Source organism: Plasmodium brasilianum, chromosome 4, assembly GCF_023973825.1.
Source record: "Plasmodium brasilianum strain Bolivian I chromosome 4, whole genome shotgun sequence".
Lineage (NCBI taxonomy): Eukaryota > Apicomplexa > Aconoidasida > Haemosporida > Plasmodiidae > Plasmodium > Plasmodium brasilianum.
Genome location: NC_090117.1, coordinates 578454 through 593784, shown reverse-complemented (window position 1 = coordinate 593784; position 15331 = coordinate 578454). Strand labels below are relative to the sequence as shown.

The following is a 15331-nucleotide window of genomic DNA, read 5'->3' as shown; positions in this document are numbered from 1 at the left end:
AAAAGGGTGTTGATGAGAGGGAGAAGCTTTTTAACTGTGCGTGTGGCAAGTTATCCCCTTTCCTAGTTACCCACAGGTGAACAGATGATAAATAAATGGAAAAAAATAATTTTGTGCGTGCCTGTTTTTGTAAACGAGAAAAAAATACCAGCGTAAAGGTGCAGCGGTGTAGCTGTGTAACAGCGCTACTTCCAGCGGGGTTTTCCTCCGTATGGCATAATAATAATCCCATTTATTATGCTTCATTTTGTGCACTTTTTTCCTCCTATTTTGTCATTTGTTTTGTTTAGTTTTCTTATTACCATATCTTATTTTTGAGCTGCATTTATCTTTTTCACCTTCACATTTACGTCATATCGACTTCATATCGATTTCATATCAACTTCATATCGACTTCATATCGACTTCATATCGACTTCATATCAACTTCATATCGACTTCATATCGACTTCATATCAACTTCATATCAACTTCATATCAACTTTATATTTACTTTATATGTTTTTTTATAATTTCTATGTATTTTCGTCCCATTTTGTTCCCCTCCTTTGTTCGAATTTTTTATTTATTTTTCAATTGAGCAGAAAAATTGTTAAAGCGTGAAAAGTCACATTTTCAATTTATTTTACAAAGTTTATTTTAAAAAGTTTATTTTAAAAAGTTTATTTTAAAAAGTTTATTTTAAAAAGATTATTTTAAAAAGATTATTTTAAAAAGATTATTTAAAAGAATTTATTTAAAAGAACTTATTTAAAAGAACTTATTTAAAAGAACTTATTTTACGTAAATGTAAAAAGGTTAACATATTAGCGTTCATAAATATGCTCAATAATTTGTGTACCAGTACAAATGACCAAAACGTGGATGATTGCTCGGGGGGAAGATGCGTAATCGCTTTCCGCGATAGCTACTCCCCTCCACCCCCACTTCACCTGTATCACTTTACCGCACATAAGTATATACAAATATGCAATATGAACGCCCATCCATATGGTGCTCCTTTTTTTTTATTTTCTCTCACCAGGAGAGGCTTTACTTTTTGTGTATATTAACGACGTAATTATAAACAATTGTGCATTTTTTTTTTAAATTATTCGAGCATATATTAGACGGAAGTAGGGTTGTATTGATATGTATTAAATAAGAACAAACGTTACTAAATAAAATTTGCTTCAAACAAGAGTCTTCACATGAGTATTTTAACTTATCCAAAAGATAAGCCCCTAAATAGGCACTTCTTTCAAGTATTTCTTTTAATATATTATAATAAGATTTTAGATGAATCATTTCTGGTAAAAAATTAAACAAATAATCATTCCTATAAATTCTTGTCGTGTTCATATATTCATCAATCGATCTATTATATTGGTATATTTCATTTGAATAATTCGACATTTCACTGCTTTCTGATTTGCTCTCACTAAGGTAATAGTCGAAACTCGATTTACCCTTTGTTCCTCTAGTATAATAAATTTTTTCTTTCTTTTTTACCTTCATCGTGTTCACTATGTCTAGGCAGATAGGTACATAGGAAAACCCCGAATTGGTCTTAATCTGTAAGGGGAAGCAGCATAGGAAATAGAGGTACGGATGACGATAAAAGGGTGGGGGAATAACACGCACAAAAAAAATATGCAGTCATATAACAACACGCAAAATGGTATACATATAACCACATGAAAAATGGTATACATATAACCACACTGTGAGGCTAGCGCTCGCCCTACCGTCCTTATGAGGGTCGTGTTCCTCCTTCCAAAGTGCTCAATGAACGTGGTGACGAGCCTAGTAGACTTAAGTATCATGATGTAAAGATGCAAAACAAAGTACGAGTACGTGAAGTAAGGACTTTGAATTATGTTCAGCAGTATGGTGTTATAATTTAGAATAGACTTATAACATATGTATAAAACTCTTTGAGTAAATAAAGAGAAATCATTTTTTTTAATTTTTTTTTTTCCCTTTACATGTGCTACATTTGACGACGCAGCTATTTCATATGGGCTATATGGATTAATAATAATCTCTTTTTCATAAATAAATTTTTCTAATATTCTATTTATATAATATATATGATGCTCTACTCCCCCTTTGTCCATTAATGATATAAGAAAATTGTTTATATTATATATGGTACAATAATAAGAAAGCTTTGTAAGTAGCTCCACATATAAGTAAGATTCTTCAAATATAGCTAGACAGTTTATTTTTTCAATTTTTAAAAAAATAAAATTTATTCTATCTGATAATTTTTCTATTATATTTATTATAGCATCAAGGAAGTAGTCAATTTCATCGTCAGTGATGGGATGTCCATCCATTTTTATTTCCCATTTTTTTTTGTTCTTGTGGTGGATTTCATCATTGTGGTAATTTTTGTCATCCTTTCTGTTCATCTGCCTCCCTCCTTGCATCTTATTTAAATCGCTCTCATCAAGATTTGCATAATTGCTGTTTATGTTTGTGTTGTTAAGAAAATTGTTGTTTCTTTCGAGCTCATTGCTGTTTGGTATATTTCCACCTACAGACGACGTAAAACTATACATAACATTCCCTGCAGTAGCAAAACTTGGTACAAGACTTCCTTCCATGCTGTACATGAAATTTGTTCTAAAGTGATATGGAGCATTTTCGGAGTAATAGTATAAATTATTAGCACCAATACTAGCAGCAGTAGCAGCACCACCACTACATATCACAGTATTTATAAATATGTACAACATTTTAATTATTAAGACAATTAAAGAACAGAAAATAATATGATTTTTATTCCGTATGTATTGGTCATCACTAACGTAATAAATAGCACTAAAGCTTTTGCTCTTGTCAAATAGGGAATGATATATCAAAGGAACATAAATTAATTTTGTCAATATATCTTTCTTAAGCATATGTAAACAAACATGTGTGTTCAGTGTGATGAAGGTTAATGTATTTATGTAAAAATAATAATACTCGTTATTGTCCAAAAAGCTATTTATTTTGTTTATTTGGTCATATATAATATTTTCCAAAATCAAATATATATTCTCGTTAACGCTATCAAAAACGTTGCTACTATGATGCTGCCCATGTCGACGTTCGTGATGATATTGATGTTGGAGTTGATGTTGAAGATGGTAGTGATTGCTACTACTGTAAATATTACTGTTTCTTCCCTTCAGAAACTTAAAAAAAAAATTGTAAAGTAATTCGTATAGGGTATTAACCCGATTGTACAAGAAGTAGAGAAGCATGTGCTCAAGATAATAACATCTTCGAATGCTTTCTTCATCTTTCATATGTATATCATGATATTCATAACATTCTTTTAATATTTCTTTTAGTGTAATTATGTACATGTTCAGGTAAAGCGATTTTCCTGTATAATCCGGAGTATATCCGTTCTGTTCATTCAATGATCTATTTTTGTTCATTCTGATGCACTCTTTATCGCCACTTTGTTTCTCTATTTCTCTACTTTTTTCACCTTCACTAGTGGTATTATAATAATCCGTATGTATCATCTTAACACTATTTTTGCCTTTTGTTCTCGTTTTCACCACGTCTACAACCTCCTCTATTTCAATACCCTTTCGTATGGACGCATTTCTGTTTATCCTAATAAAATAATTATTATAAATCCTAGCAGACACATAAAAAAGCTCTAGCATGCTTACAAACAAGTTGATGTTAAAATGATTTGCAGGATAAATATACTTCATAATAGAATTTGGCACATGCAAGGCGTTGAAATTTTTTAATATATACACATTTTTATTATAAAAATTAAAATAATGCAAATGGATAGTAATGGCTCTAACGAATAGGGACAGGAATAGAGGCATATTGTAAATTAAACTATTTTTATCCAATCCATTTTTTTTTGTTCTCTCTTTGGCTAGTTTCTCCTTGTATTTCTTTCCATCCGCTTTACCACCCGCCTTATCGTCCTCTTTATCATGCACGTTTCCATACACATGTTCGACTTCTTTTTCGTTTTTTCCATTCCCCTCGTGATCATTATCCCATATACTACCAGCAAACTCCTTTCCAATAAATTTGTATTTGTCAATTTCCTTCTTCGACATGTTATGCAGAATGGAAAATACGGCACTGTTTTTCCTATTTTTTATGCTAGCAATAAACGACTTATCAATAAACAGGTCGCAGTAGAAACTGCCTTGACACGAATCCGTGTTATACTGTTCATCCTCGTCTACACTACTATCAAAGTAGTTCGAATATTTCTCCATATCGTCTTCACTACTACTCTCCATCAATTCTGCACGGGATTTTTTATTATGCACGTTTCTATCGTTTGCAGTGGGGGATCCACATTTGCCCGAATTATGACCATGTACATAAGTCATACCCTTGTTATGCTTCTCACCCTCACTCTTGTTATGCTTCTCATCCTCACTCTTGTTATACTTCTCATCCTCACTCTTGTTATGCTTCTCACCCTCACTCTTGTTATGCTTCTCACCCTCACTCTTGTTATACTTCTCATTCTCACTCTTGTTATGCTTCTCACCCTCACTCTCACCTTTCCTCCCTTTTGCTCGAGGGAACCTCTTTTTAGTCCCTCCCCGATCATGCACATTCATCAGCGAAAAGAGGTTTATTAAAATATTAATAACTAAAATGTAGTAAAACGCGCTTTTTTTTACCTGCACAGACGGCTCAAGAAATGTTATCATAGATTCATATACAAAGAAAAGAAATGGTATACTATTTTTAATATGGCATTTTTGCAAATACAATTTCTCCATCTTTCTGTAGTTGTCATCTTCGAATATTTTGTTATGCTTAATTATAATTATAAATTTATATAAAATTAGTAATAAACGAAGCTTACTATCATATGTACTTTGGGTTAAATTAATATATTTCATACAGTTGATCTCGTTTTTAAAATATTTTGCAAAAATAAATACTGTTGGTATAGCATGATTACCAATATAAAATATATGCTTCTTTTTTTCTTTTTTTTTCTTTTTTTTTCTTTCTAATTTTTCATCTCTCAAGATATACCTTCCAATCGAGTTCCCTAGCTCATCATTCGTCCATATACCCCCGGCCACTAGTATAGTAAAATCGTCATTTCGATTTTTATTACTATCCCGCTGAAGAGCAACGTTACTACTGTTGTCACTTGAGTTACCCCCTTCTTCCCCTCTTAAATTTCCCCGCTTTGTAATATCCTCCTCTTTCTTTTTCTTTTTCCCATCTGAATTGGTTCCCCCTTTTGACGATTTTGCCTGACCATGGTCATGCGGAAAAATGGTGTGCATATTTTTCAAAATGTTCGTGTCAATTTTTTTTTTTAGTTTATCATCTGTCTTATATTCATCAAATCTGTTTGCATTCCCACTAAAAATGGTGTCGTTATCTGTGTAAGTATAATCATCATTCTCGTATGAACACTCTTGACAAACTCTACTATTATTATAAGCATTCAATAAATAGTAATAATTATTTATGTCAAAGAGAAAATTTCTTTCTCCGTAAATTTTGGACTTCCCCTCAAAAAATTTCAAACTCACATAATCGTCATCCAGCAGTTCAATTTTCTTTTGCAGCATATTTTTAACTGATATATAGTCATTATTATCCTCAAAAATGTTATCATAATTTTGTTCGCTTCGTCCATTTTGCGCAGTTTTACTTTCAGCTAAGTTGAGTATATACTTGTAATAAATATTTTTTTCATTAAACACTTCTATCATGTTTTCTATTAACGCATCATCATTTATGAGTCCATGTTTTTCAATGAGTATATTTTTATTGTTACTTAGAAGAAGTTTTATGTTATATGCACTGTCATTTTTTCTCTTATGTATATCTAAATATTTCCTTAACAATTCATTCAAATTATTAAAATTGATATTAAAAAAGATACGACATATATTTCTATCGTAGCATATGTTTATAATTAATTTGTATATACAACTGTCCTTTATATATATCCCCTTGATAATGAGTTCCAACAATTCACTCATTACGTTCATGTTATATATGTAATTGTACAGCTCCTTCTTCATATCTTTCCTATAACAAGTAAACAATTGTGAATGTAAAAAAAGAGAAGCATTTTTTTGTAATCTAACTGCAAATAGGCTGAGAAGTTCTTCCATGCAATTCCACAGATGATTTTTCTTTTCAGAATATTTTTCACTTCCTACACATACACCTATACCTATGCCTGTTTCTGTTCCTGTTCCTGTTCCTACTTCTGTTCCTGTTTCTACTTCTGTTCCTGTTCCTACTTCTGTTCTTCCTCCCCCCTTAGCATCATCACTGAACAGATTAAAATAAATATCATTAACAAAGTGCAGGCACAAATTTAAAATTTTCAACTTGTTAAACGTGTATTCCTTTATATTATAAGAGTGGACATACTTGTCCCGGTCAACAAAATCTTTTATTATGTAAAAAAGAATATCATATATGTCTTCATATATTCTTACATGTATTAAATCATTATTTTTTATAAAAAAATATAAAAACTTTAAGATGTTAAAAATTTTTTTTGTATATTCATATTTTAAATTTATAAAATTTATTTCCTTCACTTTCTCAAAATAGTATAACAATTTATCTGTAAACAATTTTAAAATATCTGCTAGAGGTAAATAACCTTTACTATATTTACATAAAAAATAAATATTGTTAAAACTGTTTATCCTAAAATATGTATTTAATTTTTCGTATAACATGTACACATTCTTGAAATTATATAAAACAAAATATAGTAAAGACATGCTCAATATTTCTCTTCTTCCTTCAAACATTTTTTTCTCTATGCGCTGGATATCATTGTTTATGGACTTGCTCACAACGTCGTTCTGTAAAGCGGGAAAAAACACCGTATGAAATGCGACGAATCGTATGCATATGTAAGTGTGTACGTATATGCAAATTTATACTTATACGTAGCTGTACATGCATCTGCACACGCAAATACATAAGCAATTACACACGCAAATACACACGCAAATACACACGCAAATACACACACAAATACACACACAAATACACACACAAATACACACACAAATACACACACAAATACACACACAAATACACACACAAATACACACACAAATACACACACAAATACACACACAAATACACATGCACGAGGGAAACGCGACCCAAGGAAGCCGAAGCAGACTCACCTTCTGAATGATGCTGAAGGACGCCTTTGAAAACAAGTTACTTATAAGGTGGGAAGTGTTGAATAGAGAGAATATCTGATTTGAAATGTTTGTCCATATAACTTTTACTTCCTTGAGAAATATGAAATGATAACAAGGGTCCAACAAGAGTGAATACATGAGTAATATTCGGTTAATAACTTGTTCGTACAACTTTCTGTAATTTATCTCCTTGAAATGGGATAAAATGGCATGCCCACTTTTGTAATAAATTGCATTGTATTCATTTATGAAAAGATTAAATACAGAAGAAAAGCAATCACCTGACATGTTCAGGTTATAATTAAAAAAAAATATATTTTTTTTTTTTTTTTTTCCTGACTGTTCATAATTCATAAGTAAAAAATCACTTAAGAAAAATACATAATTATTCTGAAAAATTATTTTTAATAGATTTCTTATATGACAGAAATATTTAAAAAATGTTAAATTGTACTTAGTAAGGTACTCACTTTGGCTGAACATGGAATGCTGATTAACGGAGTTTTCGTTCGTTGATTCATCGATCAAATTAAAGTTTATGGTTGACTGTCGAAGCAGTTTTTCAATATTTCCATTGTGGAGGTCCTTGCGATTGCTCATGTAATTGTCCTTGCAATCGATGTTGTAATTGCTGCTCCTATTGCCGCTCCTATTACCACTTATATCGCCGCTTCTATTACTGTCCATGTTACAAAAATTCCTGTGCGCATGGAACATCCCGTGGTGCGTGCAGAAATCCTTCTGTCCATCCTTTGCCTGCTTTTCTAGTAATAACAGATCCGTTATATAGTCCATCGTATAATGATTGTGCAAATACTGGTCATTACTCATGGTATCAATTTGAAATATATTTACTTTTTTTTTTATGTACATATCAGGTTTATTTAACAGAGTTTTATGACTTATAATTATGTTGTTCATAAAATTGTTGAAGGTAGTGGTGGAATATGGTTTCACTGTGTGATTCACAGGCAATTCGTTCATTTTGTTTGTCATTCTGTACGTTGACAAGGGGTGTACTCCCTCGTCTGCTGTCTCATTATAATAATAATTATTATTATTATTTCCATTACCATTTCCATATCCATTGCTATTCTTAATATTACTGATATCATTATTACGGCTGCTGCTTTTATTTTTATTATTACTACAGTTATAACTGTTACGATTATTATCCCTGTTCTCATTGCCATTATTGTCCTCATTGCCATTATTGTTCTCATTGCCATTAATTCCATTAATTGCATTGCGTGTGCTATCATTTTCAACCATTTGGGGGTGCTTCTTCCTTACTGCATTCATTACCTCCGCATGTATTTGTCTAACTTGCTCAATATTCACGTTACTACTCACTTTTATCATATAATTAATTATAGACATACATTCATTTAAAATTGCGTACTTGGACAAGCTAAATATGAATGAAGCAGAGAAATTGTCGATAAACACTCTGTTTACATATTTTGAAAAAATTAAAAAAAAAAAATCATCAAAATTGTTTTTACTATTATATATTTTCAAATTGTCAATAAAGTCATGTATTTGTACAAAATAATTTTTTACAAATTTATAAAAAGATATAAAAAATAATTTTACCAATTTTTTTATATTAATATTCTTTTCTCTTTTAAATGTATTATTACAATTTTTAAAAGTCCACTTAACCCATTTTTTTATTAAAATATTTATACTTGCTAATATATGATTTACTTTATTTTGTAAAGTTTTGTAAATATTAAAAAAAAAAAAATTTAATTTTTTTCTCTTTATAACCTTTTTAAATAATATTAAAATGATTTCTGTGTTAATATATATTTTTTTCCTTTTTTCCTCTTCATACAAACTTAACAAGTCGTTTACAAATGTAAACCTATAATTTTCCACTGCACACAGTTCCATAAGAGTGATAATAAATATTTCTTCCAGGCTTATACACTCCGTGGTGTAGTAACTCCTCGCGTTCTCTTGGTTCCTCCACAGATCCTGCTGCCGGTAATTAACGTGGCTGTTACGCCTTCCACTGCTTCGACTGCTGCTTTGGCCATTGCTTCGATCACTGCTTTGGCCATTACTTCGATCACTGCTTTGGCCATTGCTTCGATCACTGCTTTGGCCATTGCTTCGATCACTGCTTTGACCATTGCTTCGATCACTGCTTTGACCGCTTCTTCGACCGTTGCTTCCTCCACAATTTCTTCCGCTGCTGTTGTTGTAACTGCAAGGTGAAACTACTCTACCCCCCTGCTGACTGCGGTATACAGTAGCACCTCTACCATTGTGCTTATCATAACGTTGAACTCTGATAATAGGGTGGACGGTGCTTCCGTACAGGGGGGAAGGCTTACCCCCCCTCATATCACTACTGCATACGTTGCTGCCACTACTGCTGTTGTTCTCGTATTTCTCGTTAACGTTGTAGCAAGAATTGTCTTCCTTCAAGTGCTCGTTACTAGTCTTGCTGCCATCATCGTTACTGGTCTTTCCACTATCCTTGTCATTATTCTTTCCACTATCCTTTTCACTAGTCTTTCCACTATCCTTTTCACTAGTCTTTCCACTATCCTTTTCACTAGTCTTTCCACTATCCTTTTCACTAGTCTTTCCGCTATCCTTTTCACTAGTCTTTCCACTATCCTTTTCACTAGTCTTTCCACTATCCTTTTCACTAGTCTTTACTCCATCCTCAGTTAGATCCACTCGTCGGACCTCACTCAGGAGAAAGAAAATTTTCAAAAAGGAAATATCAATTCTAAATTTGTCTTTTATGTCGATATAATCCTTTTCCAACTTAAAATTGGTAAGGTTATCATAATTAATATTAAAGCTTTCAACACTATGGTCGTTATAATTATTTGTACATATTTTTTCATAATTATAATTGCTATTAAGATCATTACTTGTATCTACATCAGATGAAGTGAAAATGTTCCTTCCTTTGTTTATATAAAGATGTTCATTCCTTTCCTTCCTTAATAGTTGTTCTTGTTCAACATAAGAAAACATTTGAAAAATATATGCATTTAATTTGTTAATATTAATTTTTTTTAATAAAAAAAGTAAACAGCTTACTATATCATAATTTAATAATGTCAATTCTTTAAATCTTATGGAGAAAAAAAAAAGATAAGTAAATAAACTTATAAAACTATTTCTAATATCATACGACAGTTTAAAATAATTATTCAATTTTATTTCGATTAGTAAATGAAAACATTTATTTATTTTTAAAATTTTACAAAAAAAATTAATTATATTTTTAAAAAAGAAAAACATGCCATCTTTGGAAAAATTATTGCTCTCATTCCTATCCGAATAATTACTATACAGAAATTTGCAGTAGTAGTCCAACAAAATGTAGTAGTATTCAATATATGTAATATAAATACTATTTTTATTTAAATTTTTCTTTTTTAAAATTTCTAATATTTTATAATATATTGTATCTTCCAAAATTGTAACAGTATTGTCATCATTTTCATAACATCTATTTGAAAAGGACTGAACAGCCTTAGTAACTTCACTGAAGTTAATTAGATTAGCGCTTGTCCCTATTAACGCTTTCAAAATTCTGTATATCGATAACAAGTTATGGTTAAACATTATCAGTGCATTAATAGAAGAATTGCATATTTTACTGCAAAAGAACTCTAACAGAAGTCGGTTCACATTATGCAATATGACTGGATGGTATATGTTGCTGCTTTTATGCTGCTTTCTCTTTTGCATGCTTCTCTTTTGTTTACCGCTCTTACAACGAAGACGCCCCAGCCCCCTCGATAATTCCCTACTTCGATTCGCCCTCACAGAATAAACCTTCAAGTAATCGTACGAAAAAAATAGAGTCGACATTTCAAGCAGAATATTTTTGCTTTCAATAGAAATAAAGGGAGATACCATTTTCTTCCTTTCTTCCTCAGTAATAACAATTTCTGTGCTCCGATAATTATAGTCATAGAAGAAATAACTCGTCGAGTATATATCATACTGTAAATCATCCCCTTGAAGATAATCTATACAAGTTTTTATATTTTTATAATTTTTTTTTATTTCATAGGAAAATAAAAGCAAATCTTCTTTTTTAAATAAACTAATACATATTTTTAAAAAAAGATTACTATTGATTGTTTTCTTAAAAAATTCTTTTTTTTCTATATGTTTTTTTATATTTTTTATAAGTGAAAAGTGTAAATCCCGTTCAGTAAGGGAATGTCTTTTCCCTTGTTCTATATCCTTTATCCTTTTACCTTCTTTATACATGAAACCTTTACCTCTTAAATGCATACTATAACCAATGGTGCTGTGGTTACTACTGCTATCATATAAATGTCCACTTCCATTATAACTTACGTAGCCACGTTCATCCAGTACCCCTCCAGTGGGTGTAACGTAGCAGCTGCTATTCCTCTCTTCTTGATACGTAGTGAATTGCTGCTTCACCCCGATCTCCTCCGTGTTATCAGAGCCGCTGTCATTACTGCAACCATCGTTCCTATAACCATTGTTGGTCTGGCTGGCTCTTCCGCATCCAGTACCACATCCAGTACCACTTCCAATACCACTTCCAGGATTGCCTCCCCCACTGTGCTCCTCCTCCCTTAGATGCTCACTAATCTCGTCGGGACAAAGGGCGTTATCCAAAATATTCAACAGAACTTTCTTATACACACAACTATAATCAATAAATGAAAAATTTTGAAGCATATCATCAAAGTAGTTTAGACAATATGACAGAAGCCGTACATTTTGCTGATAGTTATTCGTTGAAATATTATTTTTAAAAAGAAAAATTAATTTAAAAAAATTGATAGAAGAGGAACATTTCACATATTTATTAATATCTTCTAACGTTAAAAAATTACTTACAGATGCTATTAGAAATATAATTGAGTATTCTTTTTGTTGAAGTGCATTCGTTATTATATCATTGTTAGCATAATACCTATTAGATAAGTTAATACTAGAGAACGTTAAAAATATACTAAGAATGGACTTGATATTAGACTTTTCCAATATATTTAATCTTAATTGTAGAAAAAAAAAAATATTAATACAAAACGTTTGCACATTTAGAAATAATAAAATATATTTATATACCCAATACCCGTTGTTCTCTAAATCTACTTGTTTTATCATTTCGAAATAGTTGTTCGTGTCTTTATATGTGTCAAAATATATTTGTATCAATTGCTGTATATTTAATTTTCTTTCTAATATAGAAAAAAGTTCATACATAAAATTATGCTCATATGAAAAGTCTTCTGTGTTGTAGTTCTGATAAAAATAAAAGATATTACACTCTTTCAATATATGTAGGATGCTTTTAAAAATGTAAAAATACTCATCACAGTATAATAAATGTAGCCTGTCCATCTCAATCAAATGCGCGTTTTGTTCTATTTCTTTGAGGAGGGCTTCCTCCTGGGATGGTTGCTCCATCGACTTTCCATTTTGCTTTCCATTCCAATGTCCATTCCTCTGATCTGTTTGCAGCTCCTTCCCCACTTGAGCGCATTCGCACCTCAAATGATGTGTATTTTCGTGGTACAGGGCATCGTAAAAGTAAACCTTCAAACAATGAACTAGCAGTTCCTTTGAAAAACCGAAAAAATATGATTTAGACTCTTTAATACTTAGATGTTCATTAATATACTGCTGCAGCTTTAATGATACTATTTCGTGGTACTTGTTATTTGAGCTCAGGTATGTTAACAATTTTGCATATTTATTTTCAACTATATCCTTAATATCTTCTTCATATCCTCTATAGTTGTTTGTGGCTATTAACTCATAAACTTTTTTGTTCGACAGGAGTACCTTTCGCATCGTCTTTCTGTGTGTCTTTAAGATAACTACCTTTTTTTTGCTTTTCAAAAAATGGGTCTACTCCGTTGATTAGAAATGGGTCTACTCTGCTGATTAGAAATGGGTCTACTCCGCTGATTAGAAATCGGCCTACTCTGCTGTTGACAAGTTGGACTATGCTACTCACAAATATTGCTTCACGGCTGCATATATAGTGTTGTGTTTCTATTTCCACTCTTTTGTATAATCCTTTGCAAGAATTAAACGATGGCTCCTTTCAAAAAGGAATGTACAACAGAAAGAGAAACAGAAGGAGAAAGATAAATCATGAGATCATTGTAATAACAACTTAATCAGGATTATATATTATGTTGTTATGTTGTGGGTCTCAATAGTGAGAGGGGCCGGAAGTGCATTGAGCCGAGTGGTGCGTATATTATATGTATGTCCACGTATGTAACATGCACATGCATGCAAAAATATTAAAAAAAAAAAAAAATATATATATATACATACATACATACATACATATATACATACATACATATATACATACATACATACATATATACATACATACATACATATATACATACATACATACATACATATATACATACATACATATATTCACGAGCTTCTTCACGGGTACATGCAATAGCTAAATAAGTGCGGCACCTCCAACCTCAATTGCATTAAAATGTTCACTTACTACTATTTTTTATGTTTTCACTTAAAAAAAAAAAAAAAATAGCTTCGTTTTCCCATGCATATACAAAATTGTACGCTCCTTTTTTGCGTACAGTGTAATATGTACTATATGTATGTTGAAAAGTGTAGAGAAGAAAAAATAAAAAGGAAGAAGTTGGAAGTAAGAAGTACTAGGTAATAAATATGCAAAACGAAATAAGAAATCTTGCAAATTCCATTTTCTTTGTAAAATTACTCGAATGTACAATTTTGTATTTTCATTTTCATTTTTATTTTTGTTTTTTATTTTTTATTTTTTATTTTTTATTTTATTTTGGTAAGCTCATCGAGCACTTTTGAAATTTCTTGAAGTCAACATTTGTAAGCATTAATTGATTTTATTTATAATAAAGAAAAAAGTATAAAGTTACACGCAATTATTTTTGCATTTGTGTTTTTCATTTGAACTCGCGTTGGCATTATACGACACGTATGTAGGAGCCTTTTTCGAAAAAAAATTAAGTGTAGGGGTATACGTGCATAAGGATGTATATACATTATACGTGTATACATACATAAATATATATACATATGTACACATAGTCGCACGAATTTATGCTTAACTTTATGCTTACACTTATGTTTACACTTAATATACACGTAAGCCTACATTTATGCTTACATTTATTATACCTATATTTATGCGTACATTTATTATATCTATACTTATGGCTATATTTATGCGTACATTTATTATATCTATACTTATGGCTATATTTATGCGTACATTTATTATACCTATACTTATGGCTATATTTATGCGTACATTTATTATACCTATACTTATGGCTATATTTATGCGTACATTTATTATACCTATACTTATGGCTATATTTATGCGTACATTTATTATACCTATACTTATGGCTATATTTATGCGTACATTTATTATACCTATACTTATGGCTATATTTATGCGTACTTTTATGAACGTCTGTTGCTCTCCGTTTAATTCAAAAAAAAAAGTGCGCGTTCACTATTTCGTTCATTGTTTACATGATTACATATACGCGTAAGCTCGTTTTGCCATTTTTCTGATATAAGTTATTCATGTACGCCAGTTTGGTTAAATGTTTGTTCTTTTTTTTTTTTTTGAATATTTTCTCATTTTTCTTTTAGCATTATATGCTTAGCATTATTCGTTTCTCGCTTTCTTCCTTTTTCGTTTCGCCTTTTTACTTTTTTTTTTAATTTGTTCTGTGCAACTAGGCACTTATAAAAAAAGATATATTTAAAAAGGGCAAAAAGAGCTAAGCAAGTGCTTGCATATTTGAATATTCGTTAAAGGAGCGCATTTAATGCGACCTCTAACGGGTACATGTATGTAATGTATGAATTTTGTATGTATATGCTCATGCGTATTAAGATTTATGAAAGGAGAATGCGAAAGGGGAAAAAAGGACCTAAAAAATAATTTTATTTTCCTTTTCGAATTTATCTTTTATCTTTTTTTTTTCTTCTTTTTCTTCTTTTTCTTTTTCTCTGTACCCATTACTTGTATCCTCGCTTTTAACTTCCAAAGCGCGCGTTTCTTGGCGCAGGAAAATAAGAGCCGGGACTCACTTTTAACACTGTATGCTTGTATGTAAGTGTAT

At 30.9% G+C, this 15331-nt stretch overlaps 1 protein-coding gene across 1 annotated transcript; it reads right to left on the bottom strand.

Moving 5' to 3' along the window:
* Positions 1-1032: 1032 nt before the first annotated feature.
* Positions 1033-13007, bottom strand: MKS88_001137 (uncharacterized protein; the record flags this gene model as incomplete). Its single annotated transcript, XM_067219795.1, has 3 exons — positions 1033-1554; positions 1728-6830; positions 7164-13007. 3 exons carry the CDS (start codon positions 13005-13007, stop codon positions 1033-1035), a joined length of 11469 nt encoding a protein of 3822 aa, XP_067075066.1.
* Positions 13008-15331: the final 2324 nt, after the last annotated feature.